Source organism: Phyllobates terribilis, unplaced genomic scaffold (assembly GCF_046119375.1).
Source record: "Phyllobates terribilis strain yellow unplaced genomic scaffold, ASM4611937v1 Scaffold_5__5_contigs__length_657084704, whole genome shotgun sequence".
Taxonomy (NCBI): domain Eukaryota; kingdom Metazoa; phylum Chordata; class Amphibia; order Anura; family Dendrobatidae; genus Phyllobates; species Phyllobates terribilis.
In genome coordinates this window covers 373,264,972-373,292,417 of record NW_027362765.1, presented here as the reverse complement: position 1 = coordinate 373,292,417, position 27,446 = coordinate 373,264,972, and the positions used below count along the sequence as shown (strand labels likewise).

General features: G+C 43.7%; 1 protein-coding gene across 1 annotated transcript in view; it reads right to left on the bottom strand.

Moving 5' to 3' along the window:
* The window catches only part of LOC141271573 (uncharacterized), a 64,773-nt gene extending 46,065 nt beyond the window's left edge, over positions 1-18,708 (bottom strand). Inside the window, exons 1-7 of the mRNA XM_073681621.1 lie at positions 18,620-18,708; positions 14,994-15,053; positions 14,746-14,893; positions 10,319-10,498; positions 10,112-10,235; positions 8,749-9,407; positions 8,421-8,534 (exon numbers count right to left, since the gene is read on the bottom strand). Coding sequence (XP_073537722.1) covers positions 8,421-8,534; positions 8,749-9,407; positions 10,112-10,235; positions 10,319-10,498; positions 14,746-14,823 — 1,155 coding nt within the window. The 5' untranslated portion in view covers positions 14,824-14,893; positions 14,994-15,053; positions 18,620-18,708. The remainder of the gene's footprint in view (positions 1-8,420; positions 8,535-8,748; positions 9,408-10,111; positions 10,236-10,318; positions 10,499-14,745; positions 14,894-14,993; positions 15,054-18,619) is intronic.
* Between the last annotated feature and the right edge of the window lie 8,738 nt (positions 18,709-27,446).

The window sequence follows — 27,446 nt, the reverse complement described above, 5'->3', positions numbered from 1 at the left end:
CAGTTGGCGCTCGGAAGTGCTGTCTGCACAGTCAACACTTGCTACCATGTTATTGGGGTTCAGTAACGTCAGCTGTTCCCCTGCTGTGCGGACGGCAATTTCTCCTGCTCTGTCCACATTCTCACTACTACAGATTTTAAAGTTGCTCCAATTACACCTCTGGCTCCTCTGTTTTCATTCTTATCCCTGGGCTCCAGCACCGCCAGTTGGCGCTCGGAAGTGCCGTCTGCACAGTCAACACTTGCTGCGGTGTTATTGGGGTTCGGTAACGTCAGCTGTTCCCCTGCTGTGTTCACGGCAATTTCTCCTGCTCTGTCCATATTCACTGTGCTACTTATTTAAAACTTGCTCCAATTACACCTCTGGCTCCTCCGTTTTTAGTATTTACCCTGGGCTCCAATACCGCTAGTTGCTGCTCAGAAGTGCCGTCTGCACAGTCAACGCTTGCTCCAGTGTTATTGGGATTCAGTAACGTCAGCTGATCCCCAGCTGTGTGTCCGGCAAATTCTCCTGCTTTGTCCACATCCACTGTAGTACGGATTTAAAACCTCCTCCAAATACACCTCTGGCTCTTCTGTTTTTAGTATTTACCCTGGGCTCCAGCACCGCCAGCTGGTTCTCGGCAGTTCCATTGGCTCTTGTACCTTCTGCTACCCATCCGGGTTCCAGTACCGTCAGCTGGTTCTCGGCAGTGTCTTTGGCACGGGTACTCCCTCCTGCCCAGCCTGGTTCCAGCACGCCAGCTGTTTCCGGGTAGTGTCAACGTCACTTTGCCTCCAATGCGTTGTCCTGTCGTGTTGCGGTCGGGTTAGCCGACTCTATGGTGCCTGCAGTTTAGGTGACTCCTATGTGGGCTGCGGGATCTGGCAATGAAGGCTGGTTCCATAGTGCCAATAGGACAAGCACCCTCTGTAGGACTGTGGGTTTTGGTAACTGCGGCCGGCTCGCGGCCTTGAACTTTTTTTTTACATGGGTACCTTCTGCTACCCATCCGGGTTCCAGTACCGTCAGCTGGTTCTCGGCAGTGCCTTTGGATTAGGTGCCTCCTTCTCGGTATCCAAGTTCCACCAACGTCTGCTGGTCCTTGGTAGTGCTTTCTGGCACAGGGACCTCCTGCTTAGTAACCGAGTTCCAGTAACATCAGCTGGTCCTCGGTAGTTCCATTGGCTCTTGTACCTTCTGCTACCCATCCGGGTTCCAGTACCGTCAGCTGGTCCTCGGTAGTTCCATTTGCTCTTGTATCTTCTGCTACCCATCCGGGTTCCAGTACCGTCAGCTGGTCCTCGGTAGTTCCATTTGCTCTTGTATCTTCTGCTACCCATCCGGGTTCCAGTACCGTCAGCTGGTTCTCGGCAGTGCCTTTGGATTAGGTGCCTCCTTCTCGGTATCCAAGTTCCACCAACGTCTGCTGGTCCTTGGTAGTGCTTTCTGGCACAGGTACCTCCTGCTTAGTAACCGAGTTCCAGTAACATCAGCTGGTCCTCGGTAGTTCCATTGGCTCTTGTACCTTCTGCTACCCATCCGGGTTCCAGTACCGTCAGCTGGTCCTCGGTAGTTCCATTTGCTCTTGTATCTTCTGCTACCCATCCGGGTTCCAGTACCGTCAGCTGGTTCTCGGCAGTGCCTTTGGATTAGGTGCCTCCTTCTCGGTATCCAAGTTCCACCAACGTCTGCTGGTCCTTGGTAGTGCTTTCTGGCACAGGTACCTCCTGCTTAGTAACCGAGTTCCAGTAACATCAGCTGGTCCTCGGTAGTTCCATTGGCTCTTGTACCTTCTGCTACCCATCCGGGTTCCAGTACCGTCAGCTGGTCCTCGGTAGTTCCATTTGCTCTTGTATCTTCTGCTACCCATCCGGGTTCCAGTACCGTCAGCTGGTTCTCGGCAGTGTCTTTGGCACGGGTACTCCCTCCTGCCCAGCCTGGTTCCAGCACGCCAGCTGTTTCCGGGTAGTGTCAACGTCACTTTGCCTCCAATGCGTTGTCCTGTCGTGTTGCGGTCGGGTTAGCCGACTCTATGGTGCCTGCAGTTTAGGTGACTCCTATGTGGGCTGCGGGATCTGGCAATGAAGGCTGGTTCCATAGTGCCAATAGGACAAGCACCCTCTGTAGGACTGTGGGTTTTGGTAACTGCGGCCGGCTCGCGGCCTTGAACTTTTTTTTTACATGGGTACCTTCTGCTACCCATCCGGGTTCCAGTACCGTCAGCTGGTTCTCGGCAGTGCCTTTGGATTAGGTGCCTCCTTCTCGGTATCCAAGTTCCACCAACGTCTGCTGGTCCTTGGTAGTGCTTTCTGGCACAGGTACCTCCTGCTTAGTAACCGAGTTCCAGTAACATCAGCTGGTCCTCGGTAGTTCCATTGGCTCTTGTACCTTCTGCTACCCATCCGGGTTCCAGTACCGTCAGCTGGTCCTCGGTAGTTCCATTTGCTCTTGTATCTTCTGCTACCCATCCGGGTTCCAGTACCGTCAGCTGGTTCACGGCAGTGTCTTTGGCACGGGTACTCCCTCCTGCCCAGCCTGGTTCCAGCACGCCAGCTGTTTCCGGGTAGTGTCAACGTCACTTTGCCTCCAATGCGTTGTCCTGTCGTGTTGCGGTCGGGTTAGCCGACTCTATGGTGCCTGCAGTTTAGGTGACTCCTATGTGGGCTGCGGGATCTGGCAATGAAGGCTGGTTCCATAGTGCCAATAGGACAAGCACCCTCTGTAGGACTGTGGGTTTTGGTAACTGCGGCCGGCTCGCGGCCTTGAACTTTTTTTTTACATGGGTACCTTCTGCTACCCATCCGGGTTCCAGTACCGTCAGCTGGTTCTCGGCAGTGCCTTTGGATTAGGTGCCTCCTTCTCGGTATCCAAGTTCCACCAACGTCTGCTGGTCCTTGGTAGTGCTTTCTGGCACAGGTACCTCCTGCTTAGTAACCGAGTTCCAGTAACATCAGCTGGTCCTCGGTAGTTCCATTGGCTCTTGTACCTTCTGCTACCCATCCGGGTTCCAGTAACATCAGCTGGTCCTCGGTAGTTCCATTGGCTCTTGTACCTTCTGCTACCCATCCGGGTTCCAGTACCGTCAGCTGGTTCTCGGCAGTGCCTTTGGATTAGGTGCCTCCTTCTCGGTATCCAAGTTCCACCAACGTCTGCTGGTCCTTGGTAGTGCTTTCTGGCACAGGTACCTCCTGCTTAGTAACCGAGTTCCAGTAACATCAGCTGGTCCTCGGTAGTTCCATTGGCTCTTGTACCTTCTGCTATCCATCCGGGTTCCAGTACCGTCAGCTGGTCCTCGGTAGTTCCTCAGCTTTCTTGTACCTTCTGCTACATTTCCAAGTTCAAGCTTTTTGAAATGGTTCTTGGTAATCACTCTGGATCTCCCTGACGAGGACCCTGAAGACGAGGACCCTGAAGACCAACCCTAAGAAGACGAGGACCCCGAAGACAATGACCCTGAAGACGAGGACCCTGAAGACCACCCCGAAGAAGACGAGGACCCTGAAGACCACCCCGAAGAAGACGAGGACCCTGAAGACCACCCCGAAGAAGACGAGGACCCCGAAGACGAGGACCCAGAAGACCAACCCGAAGAAGACGAGGACCCCGAAGACGAGGACCCCCGAAGACGACGACCCTGAAGACCACCCCGAAGAAGACCAAGAAGATGACCCTGAAGAAGTTGACCAAGAAGACAAAGAAGAGAAGACAAGCACCAAGATACAGAAAAACAAGAGACAGAAAACCAAGAAGCAGAAATACAAGAAGCTGCAGAACAAAAAGCGGAAGAACATTAAGCATAAGACTAAAAATCAGAGCAAAAGATAATATCTAAATTATAAGCAGAAGATGACTAAGCAGTGTATGGGGGTGAGTCCGTTCCTCCTCGTGGTGCCCCTGGAAAAGACCTGCTGCTGCAGGCCAAACTGAACGCGGACAAATCCTGTTGTAAATCTTTTGTGACGGGCAGAACGAAAGGTGTAATGTCCAACCTTTTATAGATAACAACTACAGGAATGCCTGTCACAAATAAGAATATGATGAAGAAGAAGAATATGAAGAAGATGAAGAAGTAGAATATGAAGAATGTAAAAAAAAGAATAATACGAAGAAGGTGAAGAAGAAGAAGGTGAAGAAGAAGTGGATGAAAAAGATGCTGAGGATGATGAAGGAGAAAGTGTGGGAGAAGTAAAAAAGAAGGTGAAGAGCATGGAAGTAGTGAAACATAAATATCTGACAAAATATAAAAATACTTAACATAGTTAATATTTCCGTAACTCAGAACATAATAAAAAAATATTAATTCCTGCTATTCCATTTGACTGGGCTAAACCTCTATGCCTTTATTGTCTCCCCCACCTCCCCCAATACATTCTACATTATTCTTAGTTGTTTTCCTTCATGTAGAAATAACCTACAAGGAAAGAAAGGGTTTATTTTAATTCCGATATTTATGTCCCATTGACTTGCATTGGTTTCCGGTATCGGAATCGGCGATATCCGATACTTTTTCGGTATCGGTCCGATCCAATCCGATCCGATATTTCCCGATATCGGAAGGTATCGCTCAACACTACTCCTCACGCTAGCCCCCGATTGCCTCCTCACGCTAACCCCTGATTACCTCTTCTGTATCACAGTCATTAACCTCTGCACCTCTCTTTGAATAAGGATGATTTTTGGGGGGTAAATCTTTCCTCATATATTAGTTGTCTGGATGTAGCTTTATGTAGACAGTTTAGGCACTTTGTCCTCTCAATACATTGTGTTAGATCGTCCGCCTATTAGTGTTCGTTTGTCTGAATCAATCCCTAAGCACACCTGGATATAACTGTACATCACATCTCGCTCAATACTAGGCAGACGCCAGCTGCATTATACAGCCGGCATGTGTCTGGAACAGCAGCATTGGGGGCTACCTCCAATCACTGCTGTTTAACTATTTAAATGCCATTGTCAGCTCTGAGGACGTTTTTGAGGTAGAGAGCATTTTGGCCTCCAAGAGCGTAAGAGGAAAAACTTTCTTTCTTGTGAACTGGAAGGGGTTTGGTCCTGAGGAGAGGTCATGGTAGCCCAGGGAGAACATTAATGCTCCTCTTCTTTAGGAAAGATTTCTTGCAGGCTTGAAGAAGAGGGGGCGTAAAGGGGGGGGTACTGTAGCACCGGAGTCTCTGCCTCCTGCCCGGCAGACGCCGACCCCCTTACCGCTGCGGCTCTGCTCCGGCGTCCTCCGCTCCTCTGGCTGTGTGTCCCCGGGGTGCATGCACCACGTGCAGATCCCCGGGCACTATGCTTAGGGTGTGTCCGCGTGCGCACTCTCTGCTTCTTAAAGGGGCCGCGCACGCTGTCCTAATATGTCCATGGCCAATGGCCAGAGGACAGCTGATATTTTAGGCACCTCCTCCAAAATGGAGGTGCCTGGGCAATGTTGTAGTTTGTGTGCTAACACTCTCTCCAATCCTCAGGTCCCAGTGCTGTCCGCCAGCCTGTCTATCAGCCGTGCCCGCCAGCCTGCGTATCAGCCGTGCCCGCCAGCCTGCGTATCAGCCGTGCCCGCCAGCCTGCCTATCAGCCGTGCCCGCCAGCCTATCAGCCATGCCCCGCAATCAGCCTGCCAGCCAAGCCTGTCCGTCAGTCAGCTCCGTCCACCTGCCTACCAGCTGTGTACATCTGTCATGCCAGTCCGCTTCGGCAATCAGCCTCGTGGGAGTCGCCTGCTCTCACATGAGGTCGGTCCCAGAGTGGCATCTGGTTCACCTTCCCGGTCCCTCCTTGGTTCACGGAGTCGACTAAGCCGCCGTATAGTCAGGGTCGGTCGGGGTAGGCACTTAGTTACGCCCCTCTAGTCCCTCCTTGTACCACGGCACAGTGGTTCCACCATCCGGACCCATAACACTTGCGACCTGGTGACTGGTCGTTTTTAATGTTGACACCTAATCACAATGTCCGTAGCACTTGTGTGGTACAGCATCATCCATAGTAATGCCTCTTTTAATCAAGGCTTTACTATCGGATCAGGCAAAAGTCAAATTCGATTTTTCCAGGGAAATTTGCTAATCTGATGTCCCTTTTTATGCTCTGGGGTCTCTCTATGCATAATAAACTTAAGATGTAAAAAATAAAGAAAAACTTTATATTCAACTCTCTGGCTCCCGCACTCCTCACTGTCAACCGTCTGATCCTTTCCGCATCTTCAGATCGCTGGCACTCATGTGGAAATTCCCAGGCCTCTCTAGATGGGTTGAGACTTTCCGTTTTGATGAGGTCCGGGAGGGTTGTGCGCATGCTGTGAACTTTCTCAGGGTTGCGCAGAACTCTCCTGATCCCTATCAAAACAAGAAGTCCAGGCCGAGCATGAGAGGCCAGGGGATTTCAGCGCGAGCGTAGGCAACCTAAAGATGCGGCAAGGACTGGACGGCTGACGTGAGGATCGAAGCAGCCAGAAATGATAACAATTTTTTTTAAAATTTTGATTGCGTTTTACAGTTCAAAAAAATGGCGTTTAACAGTCACCATTTTTCTGTTATCTGCACAGAAATTATAAAAAAAATAATCTGCATTTTGGTGAATATGGATTTTTGTAAAATTCGAGAAGAATTCAATTCCACTTGAAATTACTTGCTCATCTCTAGTCAAGGCATACCATAAATTAATGAAAGAATACATCTTTCAGAGCATAAACCAAAACCATATACCATGCGATGAGGAAGTAAAAAATAGGGTATAAAATAAATTATCTGTCTTCATCATCCAGATGACTGTGTAAAATTCAGTTGTTATCTTCAGAAAAGTTGACCACCTACTTGGAATACTGAGAGCATAGAATACATTTCTTCTTTTAGGGGAAAAAGTTAAAGGAAGTTCTGTATCTTCAAATAATGTACCATGAAATGATCCAGAGCAGAACTTACTTAGTGAAGAGCCAGCCACAGGGAAAAATATGTACACCCCCAAAATTTTGTTGTGCTTGCACAAAGAAAGGTATAAGTATAAACACTATGCACCAGTGCTACACCTTCCCCGCTATACCTAGACTGTGTATAAGCAAAGGCTTCTATATTTCCCTCTTCCCTATGTATAATTAATTCATTAAAGGAGTATTCTCAAAAAAAATGAATCTATCTACATGATAGTGGATAACTTTCTGATGGATAAAGGTCCAAATGCTGTAAAAGAACCAGGGCTCTGAAGAACCCCTGCTGAATGGAGCAGAGGTAGATTATGCACACTGCCACTGCATATGTTTTTAAGGGGATCACCAGATGTTAGCTGAGTGCAACGCATTTGTGGCAGAGTGTGCTGTCAATCAAACTGGCAGGGAGTGCTTACAGGTAACTGTAATCTCTCTGAGCCCGCCTCTATGACTGAAAGCTGGCGGTTCCCAGGAAGAATAAAGTTAATATAGTCAAAAAAAAAAGTCACTACGCTTATTAGGTGAGCCCCTGTATAGCCTACTGATTCCCTGCTTATTTTACTTGGATTCTATTGTTTTATCTTGAATCTATAATAAAATATTGTACTTTTGAAGTCTTTGTATGAATTTCTTCTTGACCCATGACTATATGTCCCTGGGTAGTGTGCGAAGATCAAATAATGTACCATTTTTTATAGCTGGGCTAATTACAAATGTGGCAATACCAATATTTTATTATTTGATTGTAGAGACTGATCCTGGGCTGCTTGCTGTAGTTTTGCTAAACCAGATCGACCTAAATTTATCAATCTTTTAAAGTGGCCCTCAGCCTCCAATATTAAATTTGACTACCCATTTCGGATCTATAGACACCATTCCTAGCATACAGAGGGGAAAGCTGGTGAAAAAAATGAAGGATACAAGTCATATAATGGTCAGAAATAGTGTTATTCCTTGTGTACACAAACGTGACAAATTCTGAAAAGTTACGTGAAAGCGCAAGTACATTTTGTTACTGCAATTGTAAAAAAAAAAAAGTGCCTAATTTCCAATGAAGCAAGACTACACTCCAAAATAGCAAAAAAGAAGTGAGGATTTTTATTTACCCAGCAGCGACATTACAATCTAAGGGAAGAATCAGACTGATGTATAACTTGGACGGGGATCGGAATGCAATGCTCGGACTGGCCGGCGGCTCTCCTGTACCAAGCATGACAGCTGCATAGAAATACACTCTGTCACACTCGGGTCTGGCTGCCAGCCAGTCCGAGCATTGCGTTGCGATCCCTGTCTGAGTTATACAGCTGTCTGACCCTAGCCTAACACTTGGACTTTTTACAAGCTTTGTATGAATTTTTTTATGTTGAAGAGGACTTGTTTTCTGTGTGCAACATTTCTCACAGTCGGAACATGAATACGGCTTTTCCCCCGTGTGACTTCTCTGATGTGCAACACGACCTGATTCATTTGTAAAACATTTCCCATATTTGAAACATGAAAATGGCTTCTGCTATGTGTGACTTCTCACCTGTGTGAATTCTCTGATGTAGAGCAAGATTTGGTAGAAATATTTCCCACGTTCTGAACATGAAAATGGCTTCTCCGCTGTGAGACTTCTTTTATATAAGTGAAGATCTGCTTTCTGGTTCAAATATTTTTCACAATGGAACATGATTAGTTTAAAGCTTCTCTTTGTGTATTCTCTGATGGGTAATAAAATTTGATGGATGTGAAAAATAATTTCCGCATTCTGCGCATGAATATGGCTTCTCACCTGTGTAAACTCTCCCGATTACATAGCAAGATTTGATGAATCTGTGAAACATTTCCCGCAATCTGAGCAATAAAAAGGCCTATGTTGTGTGAATTCTGACATGATTACTAAGATTTGATTTCTCTGTAAAACATCTCCCACATTCTGAACACGAATATGGTTTCTTCCCTGTGTGAATTCTCTGATGTACGACAAAATTTGATTTACGACTACAATATTTCCCACATTCTGAACATGAAAATGGCTTCTCCCCTTTGTGAATTCTCTCATGTTTACGTAAAGTTGATTTCCGTGTAAAACTTTTTCCACATTCTTGGCACGAATATGGTTTCACCCCTGTGTGACTTCTCTGATGTAAAACAAGATTTGATCGATCTGTAAAACATTTCCCGCATTCTGAACATAAAAATGGCCTCTCTCCTGTGTGAATTCTCTGATGTCTAACAAGATTTGATTTGAAGTTAAAACATTTCTCACATTCCGAACATTTAAATGAAGTCTTTCCTTGAGATCTTTGATGTTCAACAACCCTTCTGTTAATTTCATCTTCCTTAATCTGTGACACATGAGAATATACAAACTGTTTTATAGGATCAGTTGACAGATCTTCGCTGCGAAAGGCTGAAGATTCATCTGGAAAAACGCCATGTTCTTCATATGTGTATTGTGTGATACTAGAATCCTCTTCTTGAAAAGCTGAACTTATCAGATGTTGCTCCAAGTCCCTGGTGAAGTCATCTGCTAAAAATATGAATGTATTATTTTTGAATAATATAACCGTATTCTCTCAAGGCCTTTTTCTTTTGACGCATCTGAACTCATCGTTGCGGCCCTATTTCTAGCACTTTACGAAGTTTAGTAGATTATAGAGTTGTGATCAACAAGTTTTGTGTCTTCATTTTCACAAAGTTAATAAGAAATGTATCTTCTATAATTTTTTGACATTTAAGGGGTAAAGTTTCTCCTTGTGGAGAGTGATATACCAGCCCTGGCATGCCAATGTAAGGAGACTTATTTGCCTTGCAATGCTGCTCTGGGAAATTTAATATGCAAATTGCCTCAGATTGAGATCTCGTCTTCCAAGATCTACATTTTTGCATGCGTCGCCTCCGGTGGCCATTTTCCCAAAGTCCACGGCATTGAAAACCATGGGGAGCCCGGGGACCGCCGCATCCTCACATCACCGAACACCCCCTCCTTCCAGCCTTGGGCCCGCAGCATTGCCCTGCTCCTGCCGCCACCAGCAGCGACCCTACCTCCTGGGACCCCGTTCAACTGCAGTAAGCTACTGTAAAAGCGGACTAGAAGACACGCCACCATTTTATTAAAAACAATTTTTGACTATTTTCCTCCCCAAAATGTGGGGTGCCTTTTATGGTCAGGTGCGTCTTATAATCCGCAAAAACGGTAATTGTACAACGCGTGTATTTAGTCGTGTCTATTACCTGGTGATGTGTTGGGCTGATAGTCCTCCATCATGACGTCATCATACTGATCCTTGTGTCCTTCTAGATACTCCCACTCCTCCATGGAGAAGTAGACGGCGACGTCCTGACACCTTATAGGAACCTGACATATACAATGATACCGTCATCCCCCCGATCCCTTCATAGCGTCACTGTATAATGTCCCAGCATTCCCAGCAGTGTCACCTCTCCAGTCAGCAGCTCAATCATCTTGTAGGTGAGTTCAAGGATCTTCTGGTCATTGATGTCCTCATGTATCCAGGGGTGCGGTGGAGGCTCCGTGATTGGGCTCAGGGTTCCTCCCCATTCCTCAGATACAGGGGCTTCATAGTGCTCATTAGGGGTCTTCTTCACCACTGTGTAATCCTGTGTACGGAGGCACAGTAATAAATCTCACCAAAGACATTTCCAGGGTCCCTCACCATATCCATCTGCTATTACCATTGATAATGATGTCATGTAACTAGAGATGAGCAAATCTTTTTATTTTTAAATTTGCCCACTTTACAGAATTTTTTTTTAAAAAAAAACAATCATTTTAAAGCAAATAAATTTGCCTCAAATTTCAATACTACAAAGTTTGTAATTGCCTGGCAGTATATGTATGACATGCAGAGGTCTCCTAGGACACTATGAAGTCCTTTTGAGCTTTTTAACACAAACAATCTTAGGTTGACATCACTTGGTCATTTATTTCTGACTAGGGGTAATCGGATGGTGACCGGTGGTAAATAACAGGCTACTTAATAACACACTGGAGTGTAAAAGCTTGTCAGTCTACTTAAATTGTAAAAAACATCCAAAAAATAAACTTTTTGGGTGAAGATGCCTGCCTTGCTGGTGTTTATACACAGGCAGTGCAAATGGAAAAAGCAGAGACTTTCTTACGCAAGGAGTTCTCAAATGTCACTGTTTGGGGAGTAGCAAAAGTAGGCATGCTGTTTTAAAAGTAAAGAAGTAATAGCTTCTCAATTACGAGTGAAAAAATTATCCCTTTTTTGGGATCCACAACAGGTTTGCTATTCTCAAAATGATTAAGCAATTACAAAGGCTTTTAATCAAGCCATCCAAAAATTATTATTTTTTCAAAGAGCAAGAACACATTAGTGGTTTTTAACGTGAAGAACAAATGGCTTGTCAATTTGTCAACAAGACTTAAAGAAATAACACTATTTTGGAAGCTGTTTAATGTTTGTGTATCCTCAAGAGAGTATGTATCTGTCACAATGTAACTGTAGGGTAGCAAGGACTGTGGGCTTTAGCTTAGTCCCTCAAGCTAAGGGGCCTCTAGTCTATCCCTGTCCCGAAGATTACTCCTGATGGTGGGGATGCTTGGGTCTCATACCTCGCTATTCTCCTACACCGAACTAATCTGATCCCCTCCCTCATCCAGGTAAAAGGGGGCCGAAATGAAAGGGTTAATACAGAAAAGACAGCGAAAAACAAAAGCTCAGTCACACAGAACTCATACAGGAATAAACACTAGGGAACAAGAGTAAGAAGCCAATGAGGCAAAGAAACTACATGAAACACAAAAGGGGAAGGGAAAGGTTTTCACCAAAAAACACACACAACAATCACAGAGCAACCACCAGAAATTCCTGGATATCTCCACCTCTCCAGACCAGGTTTAGACAAGCTATAGCTGGCACTACCTGAATAGTCCAGCACACACATATATAGGGGGAGAGGAGATATGACTGGTTCTCCAGTCATGTGACCATGTGTCCAGTCTCCCATGTAACCAAGGGGTATTAACAACCTAGCCCAGCAGAGATTTAAAGATTTAAGGTTGGTAACCTGTCTAGGAGCTACAAGTCTTTGTGTCGACGCCCGAGTTTCCCTGTGCTGATTACAGCCATTAGTGAAGTTACAAGGAAGAGTGCCATAACCTAGAGAATCCACAGATCCTGAGGCCGCCATGACGGTCGGCGATGTTTGCAAAAGCCTCCTTGTGACATTGTGACAGTATTTCAGCGTCAGTATTGTCCAGCACTATAAATTATGGTGAGCAGCTAGGAGATGTGCGGCTGGTTTGGCTCTGCCTAAGCTGCATGGTAGAAAAAAATGACGGGTCAGCCAAGGAGATGTGGGTCAGCGTAGGACCAGCAATGGTAGTCCCGACAGCAGCTGTACGACAGTATAGATGACAAATAATGGTACGTTTAAGGTAATTATTGACATCAGTCTTAAGTGAATGAAAGTTGGCACTGATCCATGCCTGATTCATTTTGACGAGTGTAAAGTTTTCCACACTGTCGGATAACCTGGCCTGCTTGGGTGTGACAAAGCCACCAGCTGCGCTGAATTCCTTCTCTGACAGTATGCTGGAAGCTGGACATGAAAGTATTCCCCTTGCAAACTAAGCCAGTTCTTGCCATCTACTGACCCAAAATTCACCCACCCAAAAAAATTTACCATTTTGATAAAAATTAAGAATTCTGTTCAACAAAATTGCATTCATAGAATTTCAAGATTTTTTGTTTAAAATTTTTCAGCAATTTTGTCCCTTGTGCCCTGCCTTTTGTGCTGTGCAGGGGCCCAATCCAGCTCAGGGTACTACTAGGGAAAGTCACCCCAGATGCAGGCACAATAAAATTTAATTTCACCAAAAATGAAAAAGAAGGTGAAAATCATGAGATGTATTGAAAATCTGATGCACGAAACATGAAAATTTTGTTTTAGAAAAATTTTTTAATTTTGTGCTCAAATCTGGCAGGGATGACTTTTCTCAATGCATTATGGCGGCTAAGTATCTTCAATTGAGGTTGAGCGCACATGATCCTTTCGCAAAAGGCAGCATAATCCAGGTGGTCTGGCATCAATTGCGGTGATCTTGGGCACATGGGAGTTCAGGATCCCCACAAATGGACTATTGGACGCATGTGTGTTAGGCACACAAAAGAAAAAAAGGATACTTCTCTATAAGAGTTTTTTAAAAAAAAAACTCTGCCACATGCTTTTATAAAAATGTACAGGACAAAGCTAGGTTATTTCACATCCCAAAGCGAGCACCTACAAAAGGCTGCAGTAGCTCAATGCTTTGTGGACGGGTTTAATATCGAACGAAGTGTGCAAAAAAACTATTACAACATTGCACACTTTGTAAGGTAGACAATTGTGTTTACATTTCTGGTTTATGGAGGCTTTCTTTTGTCTTATTTTTTTTTATGCCTTGCCCATATCACATTGCAGGAAGCAAATTTTCTGTGACACACAATCCTTGGTTTTAAGGATTTTTGTTTTGCAGGAAAATTAGAACATCGAGGTATTAAACTGCCTTCCTTGTTTGCAGTGTGTGAAGAAGAATAAAAGAAGCCTTGTATTAAGGTGCAGTTACTGCAGTATATCTCAGATCAATCAATTCACAGTCACATTGACTATACAGGTCCAGAACCTCCATATATATCACATTGAGTCACTGTTACAGCAGCTCCGAGCACCTATATATCACACTGAGTGACTATATAGCTACAGCATCTTCCTATATATCACACTGAGTGACTATACAGCTACAGCATCTCCCTATTTATCACACTGAGTGATTATTCAGCTACAGCACCTCACTATATATCACACTGAGTAACTATACCGCTATAGTACCTCTCTATATATTAGACTGAGTCACTATACAGCTACAGAACCTTCCTACATATCACACTGAGTGACTATACAGCTACAGCACCACCTTATATATCACACTGAGTGATTATACAGCTACATCACCACCCTATATATCACACTGAGTGACTATACAGCTACAGCACCACCTTATATATCACACTGAGTGATTATACAGCTACATCACCACCCTATATATCACACTGAGTCACTATACAACTACAGCACCTCCATATATATCATTTCAATCTTTAGATTATTATTCACAGACTGAGATAACTATCACTCCTGCTTTCAATGTGCTTCAGCACTGCAGTAGTACACTACAATCAGATTAGGCCTTTTTCTATCCCTATGTTTAATCAGCCATGCGTTCTGACCTCTTATCCCTATGCTATAAAAGCATAAAATGGCTCTGCTTGTCCTGCACTCATCTTTTATACTGGCTGTAATATCCCTCCGATTAGCTGGGCTAGACAATGTGATGTGACAAATGCAAGGGATCCATTAGCCCGTTTTCTGTGGCTAGGTCTTGACATAGATTGTGACGTCATGATGTCACAGCATACGTTGCCTTATGCGGTCATGTGAGGTGACGCATGTCTTGATGTCAGCATATGCGTTTAAACACAGCTGGCGCTATATGTGCCTGTGAAGAGCAAAACAGAGACCCGAGCACATTATGGAATCGGAATGCAGTGAATAACAGGCGGAAAGCTGCGGCCGCACGGACAGGTGAGGGGCAAGTTGACTGATTTTTTTTTTCTATTGTTTTTCAACTCCTTCCTGGCCAAACGTTTATTATGCATTGGGGTTGTGATACCTCAGAGCATGATAGATGTTTTATTTTTTTAAAAGCAATTGAGGCACATTTGATTCACATGTAATAAATTCAATGTGATTTGATTTTGTCACCTGAGTCTGAGCAAATCTGCCGAATTAGAATTTTTGCAGTTTTGCGCATCTCTAGTAAAGTCATTAGAATCTCTCACCTCTCCAGTAAGATAGAAGAGGATCTCTAAGGTGAGGTGTAAAATCCTCTCTGCCATCTTGTCTCCGTCCTTATCCATTTTCGATGGCTCAAAGTTTAAAATTCTCGTATATAAAAAATCAGCAGAGAGGATCCTAAACTGTAGGAACCTAAAAGGATAAAAGGTAAAAAACAGTGTAAACTTTTCCCACCATCAGCATGTTATAAAAATGTAATTCATCCTGAACGCCAGATTGATTTTTCATGTACTTATTCCATTGGATACTCAGGTCCCAAAAACTTCATAAACACAGCGTTTAATCCAGAAATCTGTCATAAATAAAAGACAGTGTAAAAGGGAATTAATCGTCCATATTTGATATCACTGCAATCGTACTGACCCATAGAAAAAAAAAAAAGGAACACATTTTTTATACCGCAAGTGGATGGCATCAATTTAACCCCATTAATGACCTTGGACGCATTGGTAAGTCAAAGGTTGTCTTCCTTCATTTAGTGCGGGCTCGGGCTGTGAGCCCGCATCTTTCCCTGCACATGAAAGCTGATCTGATCAGCTGTCATGCACATCTCTGACAGCAGCATTTAAGAAGCGCCGGGCGGAAGCTCGTCACAAGACACACCCATTGCTGCCCCTGACATGTAATCGGGGGGCGCCGATGGGTTGTCATGACAGCCGAGGGTCTGCAGAAGACCCCTGTGCCTGTCATTGTAAATCTCCTATGAATGCCGGCGCATGGCCCGTGTTCATAGGAGATGATGATTTCTGCTACACATACCAGTGCCGAAGTCTTACTGTGTATAGCACAAGCGATCAGATGATCACAGCTTCAGGCCTCCTAAGGAGACTATTGAAGCCAGTAAAAAGTTTAAAAAAAATAAATAAATAAAGTTTAAAAAATATTTAAAAAATGTAAAAAACACAAGTTCATATCACCCCCCCTCCCCCCGTTTTGCCCCAGTGAAAATAAAACAAACAAAAAAATACACGTTTGGTATCGCGGTGTTCAGAAACGTCCGCTCTATCAAAATATAAAAACAATTAATCTGTTCGGTAAATGGTATAACGAGGAAAAAAATCAAAACGCCAGAATTACGTTTTTTTGGTCGCCGCAACATTGTAATAAATGCAATAATGGGTGATCAACACATCGTATCTACCCCAAAATGGTATCAATAAAAATGTCAGCTCGGCAGGCAAAAAATAAGCCCTCACCGGCCCCAGATTCAGAAAAGTGAGAACGCAACGGGTCTCGGAAAATGTCCAAAAAAAAATTTTCTTACAAATTTTGGATTTTTTTTTCACCACTTAAATAACAAAAGAACCTATACATGTTTGGTATCTGTGAACTCGTAATGACCTGGAGATTCAAAATGGCAGGTCAGTTTTAGCATTTAGTGAACGTGGTAAAAAAAAACAATTGGTGAATTGCACTTTTTGTTGCAATTTTTACCGCACTTGGAATTTTTTTTTTTCCCATTTTCCAGTACTTGATATGGTAAAACCAATGGTGTCATTCAAAAGTACAACTCATCCCGCAAAAAGCAAGCCCTGGTCATATTGATGAAAAAATAAAAAAGTTATGGCTCTGGGAAGAAGATGAGCAAAAAAGAAAACTTTTTTTTTCACTTTTTTACTGTATTTGACAGTTTCCTTAGGGGACTTCAAGCTGCGATTTGGCGATCGCTTGTTCTATACATAGTAGGGCATCAGTTCTGCTATGCATAGAGAAAATCACAATCTCCTATGAACGTCGGACACGGGCCAGTGTCCACAGGAGTATAGCAATCAGGGCCACCATCAGAGCATTACTGCCCTTACTGCTGTATAGGGCCAGGTGAGCAAATGGGGCCCCTCTCTTGTGCTTCAGCCCCAGAGTGTAACAAAGTGCTGTGCGCTGGGTCGCAGCCTTTGACGGCGAACACCTCGGCGCTGGGAGCTTTACCGGAGCTTCATGGCCGTCAAACCTGAATGGCTGCGCAGCTCCCTCCACCTTTTCCCGACTTCTGGTCAGGTGATGGTGTGTACGCGAGGGGGAGCGGGACAGGGGACTGCAAATGATGAAGTGAAGGGGGGGGCAGGGGACTGCAAATGATGAAGTGATGTTGGAAGATGGGGGGCAGGGGGAGAGCAAATAATGATGAATTTTGAGGGTGGGGAATTAAATGACGATGTATTGAGACAGTAAATGTTGATGAATTGAGGGTGGAGGAGAGTAAATGATGTATTGAATGTGGGGTAGAGCAGTTGATAATGAATAAAGGGTGGGGGTGGAAGAAAGAGAAGACATGACAATGAATTGGGGTGGAGGGGGCATGTAAATCTAATGAATCGGGGGAGCAGGATGCACAGAGTGGGGGCGTTGAGGATGCAGTGGCTGGTAATTAATTGGGGAAAAGAGTACAGGTGCTAATTAATTTATATATTAGTTGGGAAAGTGGCTATTTACAGTCAGTGGGGGCGCAGTGGTGGATTGCAATTTATATTTGGATTGGTGGGTTGCATAATAACTAATTATGTTAATGGTGGGTGCACGTCTGTATACAGCTGCGTAATGTAGAAGTTGGGGAATGTGCTATAGATAACTGTGTTATTTTATGCAGTGACGAGTCCTGGCTGGAAGAAGTGATGGCGGTCTGTGCTGGATGAAGGAGAAAAGCGAAGATGAAGGACTTCACCTAGTGACGTCACCGGTGAGTCAGTGTGTTATCTGTACACTGACACTATACACTGTATACTGTATACAGAGCTCCTGAGTATAATATCACCAGTGATCACTGTATTACCTGTACACTGACGCTATATACTGTATACACAATACACTTAGTATTGTGTTTTTTTATTAATGATTAGTATTGTAGTATTCATTCAGTATGTTGTGGTAATATGTGGTCTGGTCATGATGCGACTGTATTTGTCCCTTGTATGTGATATTATTCAGTTACTATGTGGTGGTAATATGTGGTCTGGTCATGGTGTGGCGGTATTCCTTGTATGTGGTAATATTCGGTCACTATGTGGTAGTAATATGTGATCTGGTCATGATGCGACTGTATTTGTCCCTTGTATGTGGTATTATTCGGTCACTATGTGGTGGTAATATGTGGTCTGGTCATGGTGTGGCGGTATTCCTTGTATGTGGTAATATTCAGTCACTATGTGGTAGTAATATGTGATCTGGTCATGGTGTGACGACATTTGTCCCTTGTATGTGGTATTATTGGTCATTTAAAAAAAAATGTGATGAATTCCATTAAAGGAAAAAAATAAAAATATACCTAAAAAGAGTATTGGCTATTATAAGAAATGTTTAATAGGTTAGAGTAGAGTAGGGCTTGGCCAGAAGAGCCTACCTTGTCCTGGAGGCGGCTTAAAAATTATTTTGGCCAAAACAAAAGCTGCTGGCTATGTATGTGATATGTAGTACAATGGGAACTGTTAATGCATGATTGGTGAGGACAGGGTGCAGAAGTGGAGTTATTCCAAGAGGGAGCGGTGGGACTGTGGAAAGTTCGAGGGATGGAGGCGGATTCTCAAGGGGGCCCAAAAATGTTGCAAGTATGGGGCCCTGACATTCCTGGTGGCAGCCCTGATTGTAATGACAGGCACGGGGGGTCTTCTGCAGACCGCTGGATGTCGTGACAACCCATCAATGCCCCGCAATCACGTCATGGGCACACGGATGGACATGATAAAAATGATTATTTTTTTATTTATTATACAATACAATACACTTTATTGATCCCGAGGGAAATTACAGTATCACATTACAGTATTATATATCCGCCATGGAGTGTTAAAGGGTTAAGGTTCAAAGCAGGCGGCTCGTGAAGGGGTTAATGGCCCCTGCACCCAGTGCTGGGTAATCTCCTCTTACCTCCGCTCCCTGCAGAGCTGCACAATAGATATATGGCTGTTCTGTGCTTCCAGGACCTGTGGTGAGTGGGAGGAGTCAGGGATCACATGACTCGGAGGCTCAGTGTGCTCTGCGCAGGACTGCTGTGCTGGGTGAGCTAAAGTTTATGTGTGGGGTCACGTGTGTATGTAGCAGAGCCGTGTGTGTACATTGTGACGTCGATAATAATCAGACCAAGTTATTAGTCATCAATGCAGAAATGGAGGTATTTCCAAAGGGTTCACTTACATTTAGTTGAACTCTTTTTTTAACCTCTTTATCCCCGGGCGATTTTTCAGTTTTTGCTTTTTTCCTCTTTTCCTCCCTTTCTTCCCAGAGCCATAACTTTTTTTACTTTTTCATCAATATGGCCGTACGAGGGCTTGTTTTTTGGGGGGACGAGTTGTACTTTTGAATGACACCAGTGATTTTACCATATAGTGCGCTGGAAAATGTGAAAAAAATTCCAAGTACAATGAAATTGCAAAAAGAGTGCAATTCCACAAACTGACCTGGCAAAATGATTATCTAGGTCACGAGTACACGGATAGGGGGGTGATTTGAACTTTTGTGTTTTGTTTTTTTTTATATAAATTTTTTTTTTTACTGTATTTAGTAATCCCTTCAGGGTATGTGGCCACGGTCAGGAGCCGCCTGCGGCCCCGATGCTGCGGAATAGCCACGCGGCTTCTGCCCTCATTTTAAGCAAATGAGCGGCATAATTTTTTATTTTTTTTTTTACTACATGCGGACTTTCTTACATAGTTACATAGTTTATAAGGCCGAAAAAAGACGCGTCCATCCAGTTCAGCCTATTTCTTGTGCACTGCAGCTATTCCGCAGCGTTGATCCAGGGGAAGGCAAAAAAAAAACATGCGGTATAGGCCAATTTACATCATTGAGGAAAAATTCACTTCCCGACACCAATCTGGCAGTCAGATTAAATCCCTGGATTAATTAACTAAGCATAAAATGTAATTTTATTTTTCTCAAGAAAGGCGTCCAGGCCTCTCTTGAACTCATTAAGTGAGTTGGACATCACCACTTCCTCTCCCAGAGAGTTCCAGAGTCTCACGGCTCTGACCGTAAAGAATCCCCTTCTATGCTGGTGCAGGAACCTCCTTTCCTCCTGACACATAGTGTGCCCCCTCGTCTTTGTCACCATCCTTGGTATAAACAGGTCATGGGAGAGATCTCTGTACTGCCCCCTGATGTATTTAATTCTTAATAGATGTTAATCTATGGGGAAAGTCCATTAGTGGACACCCAAGAGAAATTAACATGCTATGGGTCTGAAAGACGAGCCGCATGTCCGTGTCTGCAGGTGCCCAGATACGCACAGTGGACATGGGATTTCTAGATTAGTTTTCACTTTTAATACCCATTTTTCAGCTATATTAAGTATAGTGAAACAAAATATAGACATTCAGAGAGAAGATTCTATAATGGATTCAATACTAAAACATGGAATCAGAGTAGTACCCCGTAAAACTCCTACAATTGGAAATAAATTATCCCACCAGTTTATATAAGGCAACTCCTAAAACAACCACCGGTACATGGTTATCAACCAGTGGTTTTCACAAATGTGGTCTTCAAAACTGTAGATCGTGTCCTTTTGTATCTAGAAAAAAAACACTTTTGCGGATAAAAATAATTCTAAAACATATTCAATCAAGGTTTTTTTTTAAATTGCAATACAGACTATGTTTTCTATATAATTGAATGTACTATCTGCAATTTAAAATACACTGCTCATAAAAATAAAGGGAACACTTAAACAACAGAATATAACTCCAAGTGAATCAAACTTCTGTGAAATCAAACTGTCCACTTAGGAAGCAACACTGATTGACAATCAATTTCACATGCTGTTGTGCAAATGGAATAGACAATAGATGGAAATTATTGGCAATTATCAATACACCCTCAATAAAGGAGTGGTTCTGCAGGTGGGGACCACAGACCACATCTCAGTACCAATGCTTTCTGGCTGATGTTTTGGTCACTTTTGAATGTTGGTTGTGCTTTCACACTCGTGATAGCATGAGACGGACTCTACAACCCACAGAAGTTGCTCAGGTAGTGCAGCTCATCCAGGATGGCACATCAATGTGAGCTGTGGCAAGAAGGTTTGCTGTGTCTGTCAGCGTAGTGTCCAGAGGCGTGGAGGGAAAGAACCCAGCAGCAGGACCGCTACCTCCGCCTTTATGCAAGGAGGAACAGGAGGAGCACTGCCAGAGCCCTGCAAAATGACCTCCAGCAGGCCACAAATGTGCATGTGTCTGCACAAACGGTTAGAAACCGACTCCGTGAGGGTGGTATGAGGGCCCGACATCCACAGATGGGGGTTGTGCTCACAGCCCAACACCGTGCAGGACGCTTGGCATTTGCCACAGAACACCAGGATTGGCTAAGTCGTCTCTGGCGCCCTGTGCTCTTCACAGATGAAAGCAGGTTCACACTGAGCACATGTGACAGACGTGACAGAGTCTGGAGACGCCGTGGAGAGCGATCTGCTGCCTGCAACATCCTTCAGCATGACTGGTTTGGCAGTGGGTCAGTAATGGTGTGGGGTGGCATTTCTTTGGAGGGCCGCACAGCCCTCCATGTGCTCGCCAGAGGTAGCCTGACTGCCTTTCCACTTTCATTTTGGGGGTTGCTCCAAATCCAGGCCTCCATTGGTTAATAAATGTGATTTCCATTGATGATTTTTGTGTGATTTTGTTGTCAGCTCATTCAACTTTGTACAGAACAAAGTATTCAATGAGAATATTTCATTCATTCAGATCTAGGATGTGGTATTTCAGTCTTCCCTTTATTTTTTTGAGCAGTGTATATTGGCTCTACTACCAGGAAATTTAAAAGAAGACTGAGGGAACATCTATATGACATTTCATATCAATCAAATCGTAGTATGTTTAGTGCTTCTAGACATTTTATTAATTGTCATAATAGATGATGTACAAAAGGCTTTTCAGCTTATGCCATAGAACATATATCTTGACATATTCGCAGTGGAAACAGACAGAAAACACTCCGAAATAGAGAGGCGTATTGGATCTTTGCTATAGATACAAGGATTCCCTCAGGCTTGAAGTATAGAAGGGAATTCATGTTACATTATTAACTTGGTGTCTCATTTTTATTGATTTGATGTTGTATCAATTGTTTTTGCTTGTATATTCACTGCCGTCCCTTCACCAAGCGACAGGAGCGCATGACATTACTGCCATGCGCCCCCAGTCACGCGCACGCCGACATCACCTGCTGGCCACTGATTGACCGGCAGCATTTATTGCCGCGCACGGACCCAACGGATCCCTGCACCTTAATACAATTCAGCTCAATGTGCGTCCAAGGAAGCACATCCAGTTGAAGGTTGCACTGGAGTTGGCAGGTTCCTCACCCGCATGGGCCCGGTTGCAACCTCTGCTACCGTGGTCATTACGCTCCGGTTACCAGACCCTTTCTTTACATTCCTGACATATGGCCCTTTCTTCCCAGTGTATAAGTCTAGTCTTGGGTGTGGTTCCTTAGAAGACACCCACAGAGAGGAGTTGAAGACCATGTCCAGTTGGTCTTAAAATTAGATTTACATTAGATTTATGGGGCCATATTTCAGGAACCGAGAAGAGGAAAACAAAAAAGTAATGGCAACTTTAGGAGAACAACGGCATTTACACCACGCAAAAAAATACATATTTTTGGTCAGCTAAATAAATATCAAAGACTGACAGTCACTTCCAAACAGAGACCAGGTGTGAACAGGTACATACTAAGAGCAGCCACCTCCATACATAACTAACAAATACAGCAGCACTCTGTAGTGCTGTAGCTTGCAGACATGAAATATATGAAATTGTAACTGCATTACTGCTCTATAAAATAGGAAAAAACGAATACTTGCTGCCTAAATTGGCCAATTCATGTGTGCCGAGCAGTCAACGACAAGGCTGGGAACCTTACCTAGCGTGATTCCTATCCTGGGCTGATCGCCTACATTTATAAGGGCACACATGAATGGGCCAAGATGCGCTAAGTATCTTTGTTTTTTCCAATTTTTAGAGCAGTAATGCATTTTCATATATTTCATGTTTGCATACTATAGCGCTACAGAGTGCAACTTTATTTGTTAGGTATATTTTTGGTCAGAGACAGATATAAAATGTTTTATCTTGCCTTCTACTTTCATAAGCAGTCTTCCAAATATCTGCACTAAATCCACATCCTTGCATCCACATTAGTCAATGACAAGGGTCATATACAGGGTGGGCCATTTATATGGATACACCTAACTAAAATGGGAATGGTTGGTGATATCAACTTCCTGTGTGTGGCCCATTAGCATATGGGAGGGGGAAAACTTTTCCAGATGGGTGGTGACCATGGCGGCCATTTTGAAGTCGGCCATTTTGGATACAACTTTATTTTTTTTCAATGGGAAGAGGGTCACGTGACACATCAAACTTATTGGGAATTTCAGAAGAAAAACAATGGTGTGCTTGGTTTTAACGTAACTTTATTTCCACGTTTAAAAGGCGTCTCTCCTTGAGAACTTTGATGTTCAACAACCCTTCTGAATATTTCATTTTCCTTAACAAGTTGTGGGGCATGAGATGATAGAACTTTACTGTGAGGGACTGAGGCTTTATTTCGGAAAATTGACACACTCTTCATATATATCTTGTGTTACACCAGACTCCTCTTCTTTAAAATCTGAATTTATAAGATGTTCCTCCAAGGTCCTGGTGAAGTCATCTGCTAAGAATAAAAATATATCAGTTTTGAATACTATAACCGTATTCTCTTAAGGTCATTTTTTTACTTCATATTTTGACACATCTGAAGTCATTTCTGCCCCTACTTCTTTCACTTTTTGAAATGTACCATATAATAGAGTTGTGATAACAAATACTGTGTCCTTGTTTTCAAACCTAGGGAAGAAATTGATCATATGTAGTATATTTAGTTTTTATTTCTCGTCTTGCCCAGCAAGCTTCAAGTGGGGCAAGACAAGAACGCATGTAGCGATGCCCAAATATTTGAGCAGCCGCGGTCACATAAAGGTGACCGTGGGAAAGTTCAATTTCTGGGATTTTACAGAAATATCACATATAATCTTTGTAGTTATATATATATATATATATATATATATATATATATATATATATATCGTTGTTGATTCACAGGTTTATTGTGGATTATGATCCATGTTTTTACATACATAACCCTTTTCGAGTTCCAGCAAGGCAAATGTCCAACAGTTAAGTTATTTATTGCCTAACAGCGTCTATGTCATCCTTCACGGCATTGGTCCTGTGCATTTTTTTTCTCTTGAATCTATGATGTTTATTTGTCATCTTGTATCATGATATGTACAGTATGTTTTCTCTTCGTTGTTGTTTTTTCCCGCACTTTTACCTATTTAATTTGATCTTGTCTTAAGCTGTATATCTTTGGCCTGATAACTGTGTCAATATGACGCTAAAACGTGTAACCTGTTAAACTTTAATTATAACAAATAGTTCATATATTCTGCACTCTTGAAGCACTGGATACAACTATAGGAAATGCATAAAAGGAATGAATTCACCCTTTACGTATAGATAATTATAGGACGTAGTCCTGTCTATTACCTGGTGATGTGCGGAGCTGGAGAGCCTCCATCATGACGTCCTTGTACCAATCCTTGTGTTCTTCTAGATACTCCCACTCCTCCATGGAGAAGTAGACGGTGACGTCCTGACACCTTATAGGAACCTGACACATACAATGATACCGTCATCCCTCGATCACTTTATAACATCACTGTATAATGTCCCAGCATTCCCAGCAGTGTCACCTCTCCAGTCAGCAGCTCAATCATCTTGTAGGTCAGTTCTAGGATCTTCTGGTCATTGATGTCCTCATGTGTCTGGGGGTGCGGTGGAGGCTCCGTGATTGGGCTCAGGGTTCCTTCCCCTTCAGACACAGGGGCCTGACAGCGGTCACCAGAAGTCTTCTTCACTACCATGTAATCCTGTTTATGGAGAGACACAGTAATAAATTCCAGTACAGACATTTCCAGAGTCCTCACCTCTCTGGTCATATCATCTGTTATTACCATAGCTGATGTAATGTGACGTCATCAAAGTCTCTCATCTCTCCTGTAAGCCGGAAGAGGATCTCTAGGGTGAGATTTGGTATACTTTCTGCTAGCTTATCTTTGTTCATCCTTGACGGGTTAGTCAGCAAATTTCTCTTACATATAAAAGGTATCAACTGAAAAGAGTATGTATTTTAGGGACCTGAAAGGATAGAAATTGAGCAAAGGTAAGATAATGAGAAATCCCATGTAAAAGAAAAATTACTGGAGATTGTGTAATCTGACAATTTTCCATCAATGTACAACACGATACAATTATGGACTTCATAAATATGGCATTTACTCCAGGAATCTACAGGTTCATAGCATCTTGAAGCTGTGCAACGCCAGCACTAAAAGCCTGGCTGCCGGGAGGAAATTAAAGAGGACCTATCTGCAGGATTTTGCTGAGTAAACTACAGGCATTGTCATATTGGGGCTGTGGCACTGATTAAAATGATACCTGAGGTGAAGAAATCCATTGTGTGCTTCTTGTGTAGTCAATGTTTGCCATTCTGAGTTAATGAGATTCTCGTGCTTCGGAGCGGGACTGTAGGCAGGGTCTTATCCTGGTGCTCTAGGCCAGATCAGCAAGAAAAGACCTGACCACAGGCTGCCCCGAAGCACAAGTATGTTCCTCATGATAGAGACAGCCAGACAGATAGAGAGACAGCCAGAGAGGGACTTTGATTGCACTTTGGTTAAAAGAGGACAATGAGGACTGCATCTGACTTGTCTATTTTGACCTTCCGAAGGACCGAGTGAAAGAGAAGGGAAGACAAAGATCATGTTCCATTGAAGACAGAAGGCATCTATGGTGAAGGGGTGATCTGTCTTGTAGAGAAAGCACAATGGGGGGGAGTTTCGTGTTTTCTTTGTTCACCATCAAAACTAATTGTGAAGTTCCCATGTGACTGACGATTTAGCGAAACACTCTGTGGTTCATTTCTCATTTTCTTGGTGTTAGTATAGTTCTTCTGAGGCAGATTGCATAGAAATTTCACACCCTTTTGAAGATGATTGCAGGAAATTTGACAGTACTTTTCAGTTAAAATCATGATCTTCTTGCACAAAGCTAACAGGGATGGGCTTTAACGCCAGAAACGCAGCTTTTATTTCCCTCACAACAGGAGAAAAAAAAGTCTCTCTGCTTCTCCAAATTCTCTAAACCCAAAGTTGGTCTAAGTGGTCACCCCAGCCTGAGGATGAGGCATCGGTCATCTGTAGTTTTGGATGCACAGAAGTAAGAGACCTATGAAGAGTGAAGTTCTTCTCCGTTCCAGAAGGAGTCTTGTTCTAGAGAGTATGTTCTCTTGAAGCTGTCTTAAATAAGTATGTTATGAGAACTGCTTCTATCAGAGTTCTCATAGCAGACTTGATCGAAATTGGAGTAGATCGCACAAGCCTAGACATTTTTTATTTGATCTAGATTATTCTCTGATGAAGAGAAGACATCATCCTAGAGTCTGAGTCCAGAATAAAACCTAGGAACGGAAACCTCTTTGTGGGAGAAAAGCTGGAAAAAATCCAGTCGATCTAGAAACCTAAAGTCTTGAAGCAGCCTTTAAAGTCTATGTGTTTCATTAGAAGGTCTCTTGAATCTCTAAAACTAGCCATCCACGAAAGAAGCTAATTGAACTTCTTTTAAATTATTATTATTATTTATTATTATAGCGCTATTTATTCCATGGCGCTTTACATGTGAAAAAGGGGGTATAATACAAGAACAATTTCAATAATCTTGAACACAATGTGACAGCGACTGGTACAGGCGGAGCGAGGACCCTGCCCGCGAGGGCTCACAATCTACGAGGGATGGGTGAGGATACAGTAGGTGAGGGTAGAGCTGGTCGTGCAGCGGTATGGTGGAGCGGTGGTTACTGCAGGTTGTAGGCTTGTCGGAAGAGGTGGGTCTTCAGGTTCCTTTTGAAGGTTTCCACGGTAGGCGAGAGTCTGATACGTTGGGGTAGAGAGTTCCAGAGTAGGGCGGAAGCACGGGAGAAATCTTGTATACGGTTGTGGGAGGAGGAGATAAGAGGGGAGTAGAGCAGGAGATCTTGTGAGGATCGGAGGTTGCGTGCAGGTATGTAACGGGAGACTAGGTCGGAGATATATGGAGGAGACAGGTTGTGAATGGCTTTGTATGTCATGGTTAGGGTTTTGAACTGGAGTCTCTGAGCAATGGGGAGCCAGTGAAGAGATTGACAGAGAGGAGAGGCCGGGGAATAGCGGGGGGACAGGTGGATTAGTCGAGCAGCAGAGTTTATGATAGATTGGAGGGGTGCGAGAGTGTTAGAGGGGAGGCCACAGAGCAGGAGGTTGCAGTAGTCAAGGCGGGAGATGATGAGGGCGTGCACTAGTGTTTTTGCAGATTCATGGTTTAGGAATGTGCGGATCCGGGAGATATTTTTAAGTTGGAGTCGGCAGGAAGTGGAAAGGGCTTGGATATGTGGTTTGAAGGAGAGTTCCGAGTCCAGGGTTACCCCGAGGCAGCGAGCTTGAGGGACTGGGGAGAGTGGGCAGCCATTGACTATGATGGATAGGTCAGTTGGGAGGGTTGAATGAGATGGCGGAAAGATGATGAATTCTGTTTTGTCCATGTTAAGTTTTAGAAATCTAGCAGAGAAGAAGGAGGAAATAGCAGACAGACATTGTGGGATTTTGGTTAATACGGAGGTGATA